Source organism: Protobothrops mucrosquamatus, unplaced genomic scaffold (genome assembly GCF_001527695.2).
Source record: "Protobothrops mucrosquamatus isolate PMUCROS unplaced genomic scaffold, P.Mucros_1.0 scaffold1573, whole genome shotgun sequence".
NCBI lineage: Eukaryota > Metazoa > Chordata > Lepidosauria > Squamata > Viperidae > Protobothrops > Protobothrops mucrosquamatus.
The window spans coordinates 505,477-524,776 of NW_015387737.1; the positions used below are offsets into that span (position 1 = coordinate 505,477).

Sequence of the window (19,300 nt, forward strand, 5' to 3'; positions counted from 1 at the left end):
TATAAAGTCACCTGTTGGCATAACAACTGCCATGTGCCTATTCAGCATGCATACACATTGCATTTGCCATATTACTTCCTTTTAAGGCAAGCAATAATATGTAAATAGTAGAATAAGAAAAGCATTAAATAAAAACAGGAAAGGAAAATAACAAAAAAAATACATCAAACATCATTCATTCAGAAAGTTTCCAATCTAGTCATACAGGCTTAGTTTTGGCAGCTTGATCATTATGCCGCAAGTGTAACCAAAGCCCAGTTGTACTCTGCTCATTTGTGCAAGCTAGGATCACTCATCTAGAGACAGCTTTTCAAATTAATATTGCCTGCACCCCACTAATTCAGGCATATGCAGTAGACTGACATATAATCATGATTCTGCTGTAGAGAAAGAAAAAAGACTAAGTTTGATACAGAGAAATTAATTATAGATTATATATACACGTATATTAAAGAATAATCAGATGTGGATTATACTAGAAAAGAAAAGGAATGTTGTTGGTCAAAGGATTTATGAAGCCAATTGAAGTATTGAATTAAAGTTAACCCTTTTCCAAAAATTGCCTAACTAGTTCTGCATACCCCAACAAAAGGCAGCCCTTTCTCATGCTACATAAGAAAGCTCAAGGGATTTCAAAATACATTTAGGTATGGAAATGGAGAATGAGATTGTCTGTCCTTAAAGAAATAATGAATCTAATATCTTTGGACTTTGAAATGCTTGTAGAATAGCTCTTTGGATTTCGGCCAATCAAAAAGTTCATAGTCAAACTGAGAGCTGATATATCATAACTATACTTGATGGTCACTTCTGACCAAAATTTAATTTTCCAGAGACGTATAAGTTATGTTTAATAATATTTTGTGTTATTTCAATTCAAATATAAAATGTAACATCAATGTATTATTTCTCTGTATATATTTAAATAATAAAATTACCTTGTCTGTTAATTCATATTCTGAATTACTTTTTTACAGAAATTGTTATATATTTTGTATTATAATAGTACAAAATAAGAAATTCTGTAATACGAAGGCCAGCCTTGATTTGTTTAGCATCATACCTGAGATAATCCAAAATATTGCCAAAATTTAACTAAATATGTTCCTCCACTATTTAAGGAGTTGCTTTTTAGATAATATGATACACTGCAAATCTCATCTGAGCCAACTGTTTGTCAATGCAAACTTGCATTTAGATCTGAAGCTTTTAGTATGTATTAGTATATCTATTATGCTATTTTGGTTTACATACATTTTGTAAAATGCTCTTGCCTTTTTCCAAGGGCTGAGAGAAAGTGACTGGCCCAAGATCACTCACCAGGTTTCATGCCTAAAACTTACAGTCTCCCAATTTCTAGCCTGGGGTCTTAGCCACTACACCAAACAGACTGTCCCAGGGAAGTCTTTACCTACCATAAGTTTATCTCAAAAGTATCACATCAACTATTACTGAGCATCAATTATTACTCTAATTATTCATTTAAACATGCAACATTTTTAAACATTTCTTGGTATGTTACATATTAATGTTCTGTCTCTCTTTGGTTTTCCAAAAGTGAATAAACATCAAGAGAGCCCCTGGAACATCAGTTTCTTTGGGATGAGTTAAATGTGATATTAATTTGATGATTCTAATTAATCTAATTCAGCATGGATAAACAGCTGCTACAGAAAGGCCAGAGCAGAATCAGAATAATTTCCTTCCTGGGGCTAAAACATTTTTTCATACAATGTTTAGTTTTGCTCTTTGTAGTGCATATTTGCTATATATGTAGCAATATCTAAAAACTCTTTTTAATTAATTTCATGAACATACATAATCAGATTGTTTCACTTCTCATCTTTTTGGCTAGAATCTGGTTTGTATGCATTGCTTCTCATCAGCAATGCATACATAACAGAATGGTGTGAATAAAGAAAATATATTTATTTATAATTTATATTTGTGTTATACTCCACAATGTTAAAGTTCAATGTGAAATATTTGATTTAGTGGAAGGAACAGGGAGAAAGGGAGGGAGGGAGGGAGGGAGGGAGGAAAGAAGGAAGGAAGGAAGGAAGGAAGGAAGGAAGGAAGGAAGGAAGGAAGGAAGGAAGGAAGGAAGGAAATGTTCTAATGCTCCCTGCCAGCTTCCCACAAGGAAACTCAGTGGGGAAGCCAGAAGGATGATAGATGTTGCTCCTACTCCCACTGATTTTTTGCCCACCCTTGATAATTTTGTTTCTTTTTTTCAGTAAGGAAATACCTCTAAAATGATGATCCAGCAGGTCACAGGTTTTCTATTCTTTCATAACATTCTCAACATTCTTATAATGACTTAAATAAAAGCTGGATATTAATTACAAAATAGAGTATAAACCAAACTTTCTAAGAAAATTATATCAATAATCCAAACTTTCTAAGAAAATTATATCAATAATCCTCAAACCTACCTCTGTCTGGAGGTAGATGTTATAAAAATGTCAAGGCCATTGTTACATACATTGAAACATTGACTAAATGTTAACTTTTGCTATCAAGGTCTTATACATTTTATTCTGATAAGTAACTATTTTTCCTGGAAACAGCAAATAGAAAAATGAAAAATAATGGGATTTTCCCCTCAGGTTATGTTGGATTTTCAGACAAAGGATTATTAATGTAAAATTATAACTGAACATAGTAAATTCTCACAAAGAGTACAACTGGGTTATACCTCATTTTATTTTAAAGGATCATTCTGCCTTAATCATCTTGCAAGTTATACATTTCATAGGGTTTTTATATTATTGTGATTTGATACCTTGCTATCAGCTGTGCTGGAGGATGAATTTTTCTCCTACATAGAAAGGCTTTGCCCTTGTGGGGACAGGAATATTGAATCACAGGCTCATGTTTTATTTCAGTGTAGTTTTATCAAGATATCCACAATGAGCTAATATTTCTTTTTAATTCATTTCCTGAACAGACATAATATTTTTGCATCTTTTTTTCCAGCTGAAAAAGATGCTAAAATAATCCTTACTGTGTTCAATTTGTAACTGTAGATGGTACAATTTATGCTTGGCTAATGGTAAAGTAGACTAAGTGCAGTCACATAAATAATTATCTGCTTATCTCAGCTCAATTTTTAACGCTTCTGCTTTCTGTTTAATTCCTTTTAGGTTATTTTTTGACCTTTTTGGAACCGGTAAACAATATCACCATTGTCCAGGGCCAGACAGCAATTCTGCATTGCAAAGTAGCAGGAAATCCATCACCCAATGTTAGGTGGTTAAAAAATGATGCACCAGTGGTTCAAGAGCCAAGGAGGATCATTATAAGAAAAACAGACTACGGCTCACGATTACGAATTCAAGATCTTGACACAACCGATACTGGTTATTATCAGTGTGTAGCCACAAATGGGATGAAGACAATAACAGCAACAGGAGTTCTTTTTGTAAGGCTAGGTGAGTAGCTTCATTTTAAAATGTGGGTTTTATAATGAGCTTTGTTGCTTTATAAACTTTTAGTTTTCACAATCACAAAATGAAAAAATATTGTTTTTCCTTATTTCCTTACACTTTATAACTTGTGACACGAAAGAAAATCAATAAAGTCCTTGCCTGGGGCTTTCTTCTCATTATGTCTGTGCTGAATTTGATACCATAATAGTAATAAAAGAAAGTATATACAGATGGAATGATTAACAAATGTAAAGTGTACATAACTGCAGAAATGTGAAAGATGATTTTAGTCTAAGATACAGACAAATTATCTTTTGTTATTTCATTTTTCATAGAATTGTTTGAAATCGTTATGTTTTTGTGCCCAGACCAATAAGTACCAGTTCCTATCTAGAACTTACAACTTTGATCCTGTGATGAAAAAGTTGCATACTCTGAAAAAACTAAGTAATTCACTCTTGGACATAATTCTGTAGCCTTTGGACCATTATGCAGCCACAATGTTGTTTTGTTGAACTTAGTGATGGACTTAATCGCTGCATCCAAAAAGTGCTGGGTTCAATTCTTTACCTCTAAAATAATCAGAAATACCTCATTTTGAGTTTGTCAATCAGATAAATGCTGATTAGCTGCTGTCAGACAGAATAGAGATGGATTATAGCAATTTGTCTCTTCTGGGAAAGCTCACAGATAGATTTCCTTGTCTAAGGGATTGTGCCTCTTTCTGGACAAAGCAGCATGCAGGAAGTCTGTCATTAATTAGTTCCCTTCTATGTCTTTTAAATGGGTTGTCTCTTTACTGCTTTCTATGCTTCAGAGAATTCTTCAAAGATTCGATATGCATGCATAGAGATTGGGGAAAGAGGACTCTGTTCTGCTAGAGATTTTTATTTAACTGATATATATTGTTTCTAGTTCTACAAGTCTAAGAATAATTTTCACAGTAAGAATGTGTCTAAAATATATCTAGCTGACAATAGTTTAAAAAATATTTTGCTAGTAGTTTGATAGATATTGGACTGTGCTGATTGGGATATGATGGAATATCTGTCCAAACATTTTTATGAGAGGTGCCTTTATAAATTGTGTGATTTTATCCAAAATTCTCTGCATTCATTATATAGATCTTATATTACAAAAAAAAAATCACATTCAAACTGAATTTTCTTATTGAAATAAATAAAATAAAAAGTCTTACTGGTTAGTATAAATTGGAAAGTTGAAAAAAATTACCAAAGATGACAGTAGCAAACTAATTCCATACTTTTGTCAAAAGCCTTTATAGTTATGTTCAAGTAGTTCAAGTAGTTAGTAGTAGTTTGTTTTTTGTTTGTTTGTTTGTTTGTTTGTTCGTTCGTTTGTTCATTTATTCATTTATTCATTCATTCATTCACAGGTCCAACACACAGTCCAAACCATAATTTTCAGTAAGTATTGCTTAAGATTTATTTATTTATTATTCAGCCCATTTATTTGTGAATTTGTAAGTTTGTTCATTGTAACTGAAAGATTTTGGTAAAAAATGTTGAATGTTATAAGTAGTAATATTTTCTTATTCCCATATGAAGAGAGGCTATTTTGGAAGAGCAGTTCAATATACCATGGGGATAGCATTTTGTGTGGTCATCATCCAAACCAGATTTACCAAAGAATGGCCTTCATTCACTGTAGTTTTAATTTTCACCAGATTTAGTGTACAATAACTCTGAAAGTCAAGAATTGGAATGATTGTTGTAACATAAATAAATTACATTCCAAGGTTTTGGAGTTTTTATTTTGCTGTTTCTCAAAGTTTTATGATGTGTTGGTTATAATTGTATCTGGATTTCATACTGGCTGGAAATTAATACGAATGTACTGTACATTTATGCTATTTATATAATTTATAGTCTTATTTAGAAGCAAAACTATGCAGGTTTGGAAAATGAAGAAGTGATATTTGGTGATGTAAACATGCTATTGACAAAATAGTTTTAGGACATATTGAATATTGAAATAATGGAGTGAGACCAACAATTGTCTGGAGAGCACTCACAGGCATTCATATATAGTTATCTAAGAGTGCAAGTTACTGCATTCAGATATTATATCTTGCTTTATAATATTATAGCGGGAATAGGACTTGAACACATGTGTCCTTTTTCAGCAGAGCTATTAAGTAGTTTAGATTTCACTTTTGATTTACTGCAGTTGAGTGTTCTGTTCCAACCCTAAATTACAACTAATCCTAACAAGACAGTTTCATTAATTCATCATAGTTAAGATTAAGCAGTTTGTCAAGTTCATAAAAAACAAATTGTGGTGAATCTTAACAAAAGCTTCTTTTCCAGAGAAGAGCTAGTAACAAAAATGTTCCAAATGGAACTCAGCTCATGAAATGGCCCTGCTGCCAGATAAGGATAAAACACGTGTCACGTTTAAGCTTTCTTACTCTCTTTTTGCATACTGAGTGGGAAGGCTGTGGGAGACTTCCTCAAACTGGAATCCTCCCAGAAGATGGATTTCAATTCCCAGAATGCTCCACAATGGCCATATTGGCTGAGGAATTTTAAGAATTGAAGTTCACACTTCTGTACATGAGAAGATTATCCAGATTGGAAAAATATGTGCTAGGGACAAAGAAAACCATGTATTGGGGAGGGTGGGATAGAAACTTCCCTTGTAAGTCTCTTGAATGAAGGAATTCCAAATTCCCTTTCCAATTTCAGAAACCAAGGTGCTCAGTTTTAAGTAATATTATGCTAATAATCAGAGTATTTCAGCTGCACAAGTTGCTCCAAATAATTTTGGGAATGTTTTGACCTGTCAGGCAGAAGCAATGGAGATATACCTTGATGTGTGAAAGACATTTTATAACAGAATTGTTATAAATATTCTTGAATGCATGTCAGAGAGGAAGCATATATTTCCAGTTTATTACATTTTAACTGAATTGGATCTTCCCAAAAATAAAAGAGCAGCAAAGAGACTTTAAGGAGTTCAGTGTTGTTGGGGAACAAGAGAGGCTAAACTGGAAACTCCATTTTTTTCCAATTCATAAACGAGATATTACTCCAGCAAAAGCAGTTACTTGTAGAAATGAGCATTCAGTTGACACGAGAAATTAGCCTTGTATCTGAAATAATCCTGGTGGCCAAGCAGAAAGCAAGCAGGTACAAGAAAAATTGTTTTCCACATATGCTATTATCATGCATTGGAAAAATAGTTTAAGATTATCTCAGCTAACTATACTCAGCACCTTAAGAAACCATGTGAAAATATATGTGTGATAGTAGTAAGAATAGCAGTTCAACTGCTACAAAGGCTTTCTTTCCAAGTTATGCTAGGGATTCCTCATAGAAGATCTAAAATATATTGCATTATGTTGCTGGTTCCAAAACCTAATGGTTCTAATTAACAGTCTTATTACTATGAAAAAAATATTAAGGCATTTTCTTGTACTGTAGCAAAAGCAACATTCCAGAGATGGGAGTTAGAGTAGGAAGAATAAAGAGTTAACCCAAAACTGAATATCATGCCAGAGGAGATGAGTAACGTGTGCAATGTTTGGATGTTCTTCAAGTTATGGCAGTGCAGATTCATAGTACTATATGTGTGCCACAGTGTGGGTAAAAGTATGTGAAGAAATATTGTAGTGTGTCTTGTATCCAACTGTAGTGTGCAGATTCCAGCAGGCAATTTTTCAGATGGCCCAATTGAGTTAAGGGCTTTCACAGGAACAAAGCGTTTATTATAAAATATTATCACAGTCCATAAACTCGTTAAATCAGCAGGGATCAGAATTGGAGTTTCATTACAACATAGAGCTTTCAAGTACTTCTATGCTTCGTACATGCACATTTTCATTGAAATATAATCTGGGAATAGCTGTTGAAAAATTGCCCAAGATTGAAAAATTAGGTTTTCAAAGACTTGCTGTTTTTAAATAGGCAGTTAATAATGTACCACAAAACAGAAATATCCATTCTCCGCCATCCAGTCAGAGCTGAAGAAGCTTCTTGGATGAGAAGCGAAACGTCTTCAAAGAAAAACAAGAAAGTGCAGTTGCCTCTTGAAAAAGCACCATTGAGACACACAAAAAAAGTTTCTGAAAAATTGAAGAGGTCCTTGTCTGTTTCACAATCCTATTATAGAGCAGTGTTTCTCAGCCTTGGCAGTTTTAAAATGTTTGGGCCTCAACTCCCAGAATTCCCCAGCTAGCTGTGCCGAAGTCCATACATCTTAAAGTTGCCAAGATTGAAAAATACTGTTGTAGGGCAGTTCCTTGCAGTAATACTTTGATCCACAATCTGTGCAAGAAAAATGAGAAAAATGCTCACAACTGATTAATTGAAATCAGGGAATACATTTAGATACTTGTTCACTAATGTAAACTATGATGTGGCAGTGGTTCAGCTAATCAACTTCTATTGCACCCTATCTTTGTCCAATTTTTATTCGATTATGCAGAAATTATACAAGCACTGCCTACAGTTTCTGTCCTTCATAATTATTCTTACTTACATCTAACTATTGGTAATAATTTTATACTTTAAGACAACGGTCCCCAACCTTTTTGGCACCAGGGACCGGTTTCTGGAAGACAGTTTTTCCATGGACCAGGGGGAGGGGGGATGGTTTTGGTTTCACTCGCTCGCCCACTGCTCATCTCCAGCTGTGATGCCCAGTTCCTAACAGGCCACGGACCAGTTCCAGTCCCGTGGCCTGGGTGTTGGGGACCCCGCCTTAAGACACTTTTGTTTGTTTAACAAGTTAGTTATACGAACAAGGATTTGTAATTTTTTTTAAACCAATTATACTTAGCCTTCAACTATCATTATGATTCATTCCTAACAATGAGCCTGGAATAATAAAAATTGAAACTGAATCCCGGTTAAGCCTTCTAACCCTGTTGGAAGAGAATAGGGGAGACCATGAGCCTAAGGCATTATTTAGGCTCACAAAAGCTGATCCATGCAGAGCTAAATCAAGGGTTAGTTGTGTATTGCCTTGCTTGCACATAAGGCTGTTTGCCCTGCTTCTTCTATCTGAAATTAACTCATCTTGCAAATTCTGTTCTGCAGATACATTTGTAAACTGAGATTGGAGAGATTCAGAGAGAGAATGTATAGCTTTCTGTAAGTTTCCTGCTGCTTAAATCTACCCCCCCCCCAAAAAAAAAGAAAAGAAAAGAAAAGAAAAGAAAAGGCTTGTGTTATGATGGGAGCAAGTAGTAATAGCAGGAAGCATATTTTTTACAGACAATATAGAAGAGAAGGACATTAGGAAGAGCTAAGCTAATAATGTTTGTCAATAGAAATTTTGCAAGCCTATTGACTCTCTGGTAAGACTGACCAGAGATTAAGAACAAAAACAGCTTTATTTGCATATAGTGGTGTGTGTGTGTGTGTGTATGTGTGTGTGTGTGTGTGTACAGGTAGTCCTCGAGTTAAGAACCATTCATTTAGTGACTATTCAAAGTTACAACGGCACTGAAAAAATGACATGACTTTTCACACTTATACAACTGTTGCATAGTTGCGTGATCAAAATCCAGATGCTTCACAATTGGCATGTATTTGTGACAATTACATTGTCCTGGGGGGTCATGTGATCACTTTTGTGATCTTTTGACAAACAACGTTAATGAAGAAGCCAACTTTATTTCATAACCATGTTACTAACTTAACAACTGCGTGATTCATTTAGCAACTGCTGCAAGAAAGATTGTAAAATGGAGCAAAACCCACTTAACAACTATCTTGCTTAGCAACACAAATTTTGGGCTCAATAGTGGTTGTAAGTCAAGGACTACTGTATCTGTGTATATGTATGCCTTTATTGCTTTGCTTTGCTTTGATTTATTTGGCTGCCCATTTCACATACATGACCCGTGGCAGCTAGCAATTAAACAAAATAAAAAGGGGATAAAACAAAGAATAACTGCCAAGGACATTCAGTATCCCACGTTCAAATCAGCCATAAAATTGCTCCTCCCTCCATTGCCAGGGCCCCAGCTAGATGGCGAAGCCAGATTTTTAATGCCTTGGAAAAGGCCAGCAGGGTCAAGGCAAGTCTAATCTCAGGAGGATGATATTCCAGAGGGCCAACACAATACAGAAAAGGGGGAAAGGCAATTCTCCTGGCTTCCATTAGATGGAGCTCTCTCCTGGGATCATGTCTCTCCTGCCAGATCTAACAAGATGGTTAGCTATCACTTGGGAGAGACTGTTTCCTAAGTCAGGGGTCCCCAACTCCTGGTCCATGGACCAGTACCGGGCTGCGGCATGCCAGCAACTGGTCCGCACAAACAAGCAAAGCAGGATGCAGGCAGCACACAAAACTGCGGCCCTTCCAGTCCGCAGAAAAAGCTCTCTCCACAGAATCGGTCCCTGGTGCCCAAAAGGTTGGGGACCTCTGCCCTAAGTAACCTGACCCCAAGCCCTGAAGGTTTTAAAGATAATCACCAATCATGTCTGAAATGATATAGGGACTCCTACATGAGCAGGGGGCTGGACTGGAGGACCTCCAAGGTCTCTTCCAGCTCTATTCTGAATGTAACTTGTGGAGCAGAGGTGTCATATTTGCTGAAAGACCACAGCGGATTTGCCCACACTATTTCATTTTGCATCAGGTGAAACTTCCAAATACTTTTTAAGGGCAGCCACAGTATGTGTTGGGCATATTGCAGTAATCCAATCAGGAGATCATTAGGACATGAGTAACTAGGAGCAGGGTCTCCTGGTCTAAGAACAGGCAGGAAGTTGTGCAAAGCTATGGATGCCACCTGTTCCTTTAACACAGTGTTTCTCAACCTTGACAATTTTAAGGCATGTGGACTTCAACTCCCAGAATTCCACAGCCAGCAACGCTGGCTGTGGAATTCTGGGAGTTGAAGTCCACATGCCTTAAAATTGTCAAGGTTGAGAAACACTGCTTTAACAGGAGCTATGAGTCCAGTAGGATATAATTTAAACCAAATGTAATGTAGGTGTAAACTATTCCAGAAGATCAAATTTATAAATTCTTTGGGTTATACAATCACTTCTAAGAAGCAGCAGCTTTTAAGATTTAAAAAAAATGACGTTATGTTCTCATTGTAGAGTTCAGCAGATAATTGCATAACTTTGATTTGTTGATGACACCCTGTTACAGTAGATGTGTTCAGCAATTAGCAAGCATATGTTCCCTCTCCATTTATTCTGACATTCAATTTATTAGATTCATAACGCTTGGTTCTATTATTACATTTGACAGATTTGTCTAGGTAGAATTTGCATCCCACGTATTTAATTCTATTTAATCTACTGACCTTTCTGGCATAGACCTTTGCCAATGTGGTACCCTGTGATTCCTGGGGTTTTTTTTTTAGTACAGTAGCATATTTTTAAATCAGAGGTGGGAACATATTTGATCATTGTTACATGTTTTACCAGACTGTTCTTAAATTTCTGGTTGTTAGAAGTTAACATAAACTAACTAGAGAAAACAGAGTTGTGGCCCGCAAGCATAGTATTGGCAGGGATTTTACCACATATATATTTTATTATTTCTCAATATAATTGTTATTAAAACTTTTAAACAAGATGATAACTTGTTTATCAATGCAAACTAATATAAAGTAAGGAAAAAAAGTAAAATCAAGAAAAGTTTTAAAAAATGAAGAAAAATATAAAAAAGTGAAAAGATATAAAGAAGTGGCTTCGATATTCTTCACAGCAGTTATAAGTATACATATATTTTAACCTTTCTTTCCAAAGTTATACTACTCTTCTTTCTACAAATTGTCCAATCTAATCATCAAACTCATAAATCATAATTTCCTTGTTTTATTTTTACGTAAAATATCCACAGGATGCTTCCAGTCACTGATAAATATGCCTTTTCTCTAAATAAAAAAAGTCAATTGACCCATTTCAGAAAAACCTGTCAACTTCACCAACCATTTCTGTCTCTGTGCATATAGCAATCTCTTCTCAGTAATCATAGGTCGAAATAATCTTCCATGGCCTTTTTCTAACTGCTTATCCATTAATCCTAAAAGGAAAAGTTGTGCTTTCAGTTGAATATTGATCTTTAAAATCCTCTGTATCAAAGTACATATCTGAGTCCAATTTTTTTAACTTTTTTATTTTTAATCAGACAAGTACTCTACTTGCATGGTAAAATATTTGCATATGCTTAAAATGCAGGTAATGCAGGTTTAGTGGCTCTTCATTTAGCAACCTTTTTCACGGTGATGAAAAAGTAACTTTACAACCAATCCTCACATTTTCAACCTTCGCAAGTCTGTAAAGCAAAGGAAAGCTGAAATAAGATCTCAAGCATAGTTGCAGTTTCACTTAATGACTGCTTCACTTAACATCCAACTTGGGGATCGCAATTGTGGTTGCTAAATGAAAACTATCAAGATAGTTGCCACAGGTAGATTTTCAACTGCTTTGGTATATGTACAGATGCTTACCTTAGTTATGCTTCATTACTTAGTATATATACATACTATAGCAGTGGTGGCGAACCTATGGCACGCATGCCAAAGGCGGCACTCAGAGCTCTTTCTGTGGGCACACGTGCTGTCGCCCTAGCCCCGCCTCTCCCCGCAGCCCCCTCCTCACCAGCAGCCCCCCGGAGGAGAGTCGCCCCCGGGTGTGGTCCACGCAGAGCAGCCAAAGACATGGCAGCCAGGCAGCAGGGACAATATTCTGCCCTCGCGCCCCTTCATGCGCAGATGATGCTGCGGGGTGGGGCGGAGGGCGTGGCTGCCATGGTGCTGCAGGGCCACCTGGGCAATCTGCAGCGGGCCATGGAGATGGTGGGTGGTCCTATGGGCTGACGGAGCAGAGCGGGGGGAGGAGTAGTGGGGTGGGCAGGGGTGGGCAGTTTTTGGGCACTCGGTCTCTAAAAGGTTCACCATCACTGCACTATATAAACTAACTCTTTGTAAGCTGCCTGAAGCTCTTTAAATTAACTGCCAAGACCATTTCCACAAGTGGCTGTTCAATCTTTCTGGATTTCCTGAATCTAATAATTCTTTTTCATTTTCTGTTTCATGTTAAACATCACTTGCAAGAGATGTATTTCAGGCTAAAAGTATTCTTTATGCTAACATCTTCAAAATAAGAGATGATACAGTATATATGTAAGAAAATTTAACAGTAACTAAAGCATTTCACCACAACATGATAAATTCATGTAGAAGTTTGTGCAATTAGCAATGCAATAATTAAAATATTATTTAGGTGTCAGTATATAAATTATACATAGTGTAAAAATTCTCACATTTGAAAGTTTAGCTAAAACAACGTGACTCAATTATAGCATAAAATCCACTTCAATTTGAATTCTGAATCAGTATTAAGGAAACATGAAAAATAAGTTTGTCTGGAAGGACGGAGAAGAGTTCCCTTTCCTTTTGTTTCAGCTTTGGATGACTTTGTCTTGGTCATGTGATCGAGAGTTGTGTATGCATCCTGCTCTGTACTTCTACACACACACACACACACACACACACACACACACACGGCTCTGTTGGTAAATGCAGTGGAAAGACTTTCAGAAGTCTTTCAGAAATGCAGAATTTTGTAAAATTCTCTGAAAGTTCGTGCAGCAGAGGAAAGAATTCAAAATGAGTATTAAACACACAAGCAGACTTGCAATATAATATATTTCAAAATTAGGTATGGCTATCTTCTGTGTTGTTTTCTGATCAACATGATTTATCTAAAACCTAAAATATTCGAAATAGGCCCAGGGGGTCTGCAACCTTGACAACTTTAAGACTTGTGGACTTCAGCTCCCAGAATTCCTCAGCCAAGTCTTAAAAGTTGTCAAGGTTGCAGACTCCTGACCTAGCCCTACTGTACAGTTCTGAACTTTGTCATTGATTTTCTTTGCAAAGGCAATTATTTGGGTCACCGAATTGAATCCATCTGAAACTGAAACAATCTATCTGAAATGTTAGGATTCTAACTCACACACAACTAGGCTTGGGTTTAAGCAAAGTGAAGGCAACTCTTCTATCCTGCGGAATGAGTACATGAATTCAGAGAGAACAGGGCTTGGGTTACAATGGACCAGGGGTCTTCAAACTTGGCCCTTTTATGACTTGTGGACTTTAACTCCCAGAACTCCTCAGCCAGCATGCCTGGCTGAGGAATTCTGGGAGTTGAAGTCCACATGTCATAAAAGGGCCAAGTTTGAAGACCCCTGCAATGGACACTTATCTTCTACCCACTTTCATACTTTTATATACCTATTCAGAAGAAGATTTGGTGAGGTCTTGTATCCCAGTTACGTCCTCCTTTATCTGTTGCTGAATCTTCCAATATTTTTAAAATTGAATGTACAGAAATAGAAGAAAAAGGACAAAACAACCCACAAAGGAAAGAAAAAAAAGAGAACAAAGTATATTCCCAGACCTACAGAAAATAACTCATTTTTAAGGCAGCATTAACCCTTATCCACATAGAGTACTATTGGTCAGTCTTTTCATTATGTTAATAAAGAGCCAGTTCATAAACAGAGAGCAAGCATCATCATCTTTTTTAAGCCCAGTCTGATCTTTTTTTAACTGTAACAGAATAAGCTTCTTTGCTACATCTCATATTCTTTGTATATTAACGTATTTCATATTTTCAGTATTTAATTTAATAGCATATTTTAAAACCCATTCATTTTCCCAAAACCATATTAACAAACTTAATAATATTAAATTAAAACAGGACAGTAGTGGGTCGAACCCACATTATAGATGAGGGTTCTATCAAGTCCTCCCCGATTGCTTTGCATTTCTGGCATAATGAAATTGACAGCTAACCCTTTCTAAACATTTTGCAGTGTCCATAAATAATGTCCCGAGGGTGCTTTTCAAAAGGCAACTGGACTGTCTTTGCTTTTTCCTCGAAGACATTTTGTTTCTTATCCAAGAAGCTTTTTCAGTTCTGACTGAAGAATCCAGGAAGCTTCTTGGATGAGAAGCGAAAGGTCTTCAAGGGGAAGAAAAAAACACAAAATCCAGTTGCCTTTTGAAAAGCACCTTTGGGACAACCATGAGCTGGATGACTGAGAATCTCCATAGATGTCCATAAACAATATTTTTTGTGTTGTTGAATTAGTCTTATTTTAAAATCATAAGAAAATACATAACCTTTAAAAACTTTACAAGTACCTATAGTCCTTGACTTATGACTATTTGAAGTTATGGTGGCGCTGAAGGAATGATGGTTATGATCAGTCTTCTGAGTTTCAGTCCTCCCAGCACCTCTGAAGTGATGTGATAATGAACTGGGTGCTTGGCAACTGGAATATCCTTACGACCAATTGCAGTGCCCGTGATTATATGATCATATGATTATGTAGTCCTCGACTTACAACAGTTCATTTAGTGACCGTTCAAAGTTACAATGGCAATGAATAAGATGACCATTTTGACCATTTTTCACAGTTACAACCTTTGCAGCAACACCATAGTCATGTGCTCAAAATTCAGATGCGTAGCAACTGGTCCACATATATGATCGTTGCTATATCCGGTGGTCACGTGATCAACCTTTTGCGATCTTCTGACAGGAAAAGTTAATGGGAAAGCCTGATTCACTTAACAACCAAGCTACTAACTTAACCCCTTCAGTGATTCACTTAACAACTGTGGCAAGAAATGTTGTAAAATGGAGCAAAACTAATTTAACAAATGTCTCACTTAACAAAATAAAGGTTGGCCTCAATTGTTGTAAGTCGAGGACTACCTGTGTTTGTGACCTTCCCTGGTAGCTTTCCCAGAAAGTCAAAGGAGAAGCTGGCAGGGAAGGTCCAAGGCACTGGGGTAAGACACACTCACCTTCACACCCTCCTCCAGTCCTTTTGCATTTGCACCGTGCTGGCCCTTGCACACTCCTGCATACCCTCCCCAAGTCTAACCATGCCTCCTTCGTGTACCCTCCCTGAACCTTGCTCCACCACCCACACCGATGCATCTATGGCTCTCTCGCACCCCTCTGAATCCTCCCTGAGCCTGGTTGCAACACCTTTGCATCCTCATGCATTTCTGCACACCCTTATAAAATATATTTATATATAATTTTCAGAGTAGAATTATCTCAGAATATAAATTTATACTTCAGTCCCAGCCTCCTCCAATGTGTCTTGTAAATGTTATTGTTGAAAACACAGCTTGCTTATGAGCTAAAAAACAAACAACTTGATGCCAAAGGGGTCACATACTTAGAAAACATGCCCAATAATAAAATTGAATAAGGTAAATTATAATCTATATCATTTTAAAGTAAGTGTAATAGTTGTTTTCTACACTGATAATGGCATGTAAACAAGCAGAGGCAAATTTCTGCATTGCATAAGCATAGGAATGCTGTTAGAAAATCAGAAAGTCTCTATTCTGATGTACATGGGTTTCTAAATAGAAAATTGTTCTGGTGCTGCATATACTTGTTCATGTAACTCCAGTTCATCCTTGATAAAGAGGGCTCTGTGAGAATTATGCTTGGAAAAAAATTGTGTTTAAACAATAACCAAACAGGCTGATAATAATTAGGATTAGGAAAATCTTTGTTCTTTCCAGAAAATGTTTCTTAGTAACTTGCACATCTTAAAAATATATTACTGTTATTAACATGCGAGACATCTGAATACATAGAATTGCCTAATAATTTCTTGGTGACAAGAACAAATTTGATACTTAAATTTAAACAGAAATCATTTTAACAAACTGTTTTTTGAAGAAGCTGTAATCAATTTAAATCCACTTTTATAGACTTTTTACTAGAACCTGGGGTGTTGCAGTTACATTTTGCATTAGAGGTTCTCTGAGCAGGAATTTCAATTATCCTATCAACAACTGCCACCTAGCACTAAGTATGAGAAACTCAAAGCAAGCTGTTACGATGTGGAGCATGTGAGAAAAAGAAGCATCTGTTTCTATGGCTTTAAACTGCAGAGGGCATTAATAGGGGGAGGTATGTTGACAATGAGCCATCAACTGCTTAAAGCATCTCCATTCTAATGTGCAATAAAGATTCTTATCTAACAATGCCTTGTTGAGTGTCTGGGTAACTTCAGCCGAGTTCATGCAGGAATATCCTTGACAGCAAGAAGCAACTGACTCATTCAGCTTATTAGACTATTAACTTTTTAAACCTTTTAGACAAATTATTTTATCCTAACAGTTTGAAAAAGGTAGGTCCTCAGCTGCTATCACCTAGCATGGTACAATCAGGTACAACATCCAAAATCATTATTAGTACAATATTTACTATTAATAGGGGGACCAGATGGGATTCTTTGTTGGCACAAAATAGCATCCAGATCTAGCTCCCATCCTCCCCCCATAAATCTTTCACAGGCTACTTTTTACTTCAAATGCCTTGGAGTATAGCAATGGTGAGACCAAAGGCAAAAATACCATCCAATTTAATGGATAAAGGTAAAAAAGTAAAAGTTTACCCTGCCAGTCTTATCAGTTCTAGGGGTGGGTGCTCAGCTGAAGAGCCAGCAATGTCCCACGACACTTCTGTGGTAATAATAATAATAATAATAATAATAATAATAATAATAATAATAATAATAATAATAATAATAATAATAATAATAATAATAATAATAATAATAATAGTAAAGTTGGAAGGGACCTTGGAGGTCATCTAGTCCAACCCCCTGCTCAGGCAGGAAACCCTACACCATTTCGGACAAATGGCTGTCCAGTCTCTTCTTAAAAACTTCCAGTGTTGGAGCATTCACCGCTTCTGGAGGCAGGTTGTTCCACTGGTTAATTGTTCTAACTGTCAGGAAGTTTCTCCTTAGTTCATGTGGCCAGCATGACTATGCCGAAGGCACATAGAATGCTAATACCGTGTGACAAAGTGATTGTTATTCGCCCCAGCTCCTGCCAACCTAGCCATTTGAAAGCATGTAAATGCAGTTAGATAGGTACCACCTCAGTGGGAAGGTAACGTAATGGATACCCTGGATGAAATGGTAACTCCTAGGTATGAGGGCCACTTGTCTTTCCAGTTCTTAATATTTGGCTGTACAAGACATTGAGAAAAATGGCTTTTAATCAGTGCTGTTCTGGAGCAGCTCGATTTAAGTTGACTGTGTTAAACTCATTTTGGAAAATTGGACAGAGTTCACCCAAGATAGCAAGTAACTCAACATATGACTTAGGTTCTGTAACGGAAAAAGAATTTGGCATTAGTGCAACTTAAAGAGAGGGGGGGAGACAGAAGTTAAGCACTGATTTCATTCCATTTACCTAATCCCTAGTTCAGAATTATGCCATATTTTAATTACATCTTGACAAGATCTGTTTTGCTGTCCATTGTAAGAATTGAAGAACTGCAGGACAAGATAGGAGAAGAGAAAACAACTGCTTGCCTAATTGCCTAGCTTGACATTTGATACCAGCAGTGTATTATGGGTGTAACGTGACACATACTACTATCTTTTAAATAAAATGATCTGTCACATTGCATTAGCTTAGCATTTACAGGATAATGCCTATTTTCACTTTGCAGATGTCTTTCCCATCCACCCCTTCAATTAAAATGTTCCTTGGTGCCTTTTTTATTTCCAAAACAATGTCAAGTTAAACTGAAATGAAAATTGATGTCAGAGAGAATTAATAATGTCAGTTTTACCACCGATTTCCTTTAAAAAAAACATACTTTTAAACTCAGTAGGGACATTGAAACATCTGTAGACATAGTTATGAGCTTCCAATTTGTCTCTTGCAGGGAAGATTACCATGAAGATGGGTTTTGCCAGCCTTACAGGGGAATTGCCTGTGCGCGAATCATTGGAAACAGGACTATTTATGTGGACTCCCTTCAAATGCAAGGGGAAATTGAAAACCGAATTACTGGTAAGTCAGTCTACATCTTTTCACGTCAGAGAATATTGTATTTCATGCAGAAACTTAAATCCAATTGTAACACCACCATAAATGGAAATCAAGCCAGGCAAGTTTTGGAGGAAATTGAGGCAATGTTGCTTTCTTATTATGCAGTATTTTTTTTCAGTAGGCACCAATTTGATATTTATTTGAAAGCTTTTTCAGGATTAGGGTTGTACTTTTATAAAAAAAAGTAAACCCCCCCTTTTTATAAAATAAATTGTATTTAATTTAATAACGGTTGCTTGAGTTATCATAGGACGTTTAGATTCTTTGGGGGAAAAATGATTGAAGAAATGGATGATGCATCTACTTTGTCTTTTACTGTGTCTGAAAAAAAGAGAAAGAAAAATGTGTTTCCAAACACTAGAAGATCTATGATCTATTGGCTATATGGACCCTATGATGTTATGACTTAAAATTTCATAGAGAAGAGCTTTTTTTTTATCTTGTCAGTTGCCACTCTCATGCATAAGGAGTGCAAATGACACCCTTAATATTAACAAATGCATAAATGTTAATTTATGCAAATTAACAAATTAACTCTCTTTTTTATTCATAGTCTGATTGCTATGTTTAGAGCTGTGAATTTTAAGCAAAGGAATTTGATGCTTGATATTTGTAAAGTATCTTTGCTTACCGTATTTCCCCAAATATAAGACTGGGTCTTATATTAATTTTTGCTCCGAAAGGCGCATTAGGGCTTACTTTCCAGTTAGGTCTTATTTTCAGGGAAATACAGTACTAAATGTGTCTGTCTGGCTGACAACCTTAAATGGGGCTTATTTGGGGGGTGGGTCTTATATGATGAGCATACTGAAAAATCATGCTAGGGCTTATTTTCCAGTTATGTCTTATTTTCGGGGAGACATGCTAGTTAGATGACATTTTGATGCTATCTCTTTTGTTGACCACTTAATGGAATATAATCATTTCCTGTTTAGAGCTTGTAGCATGCATTCGCAACATGCAATATGTGGTTTACATT

General features: G+C 36.3%; 1 protein-coding gene across 1 annotated transcript in view; it reads left to right on the top strand.

Annotated features, from left to right (window-relative positions):
- The window catches only part of ROR2 (receptor tyrosine kinase like orphan receptor 2), a 68,026-nt gene that overhangs the window by 35,440 nt on the left and 13,286 nt on the right, over positions 1-19,300 (top strand). The window contains exons 4-6 of the mRNA XM_015822449.1: positions 3,147-3,434; positions 4,828-4,858; positions 18,155-18,282. Of these exons, the coding sequence (XP_015677935.1) occupies positions 3,147-3,434; positions 4,828-4,858; positions 18,155-18,282 (447 nt within the window). The remainder of the gene's footprint in view (positions 1-3,146; positions 3,435-4,827; positions 4,859-18,154; positions 18,283-19,300) is intronic.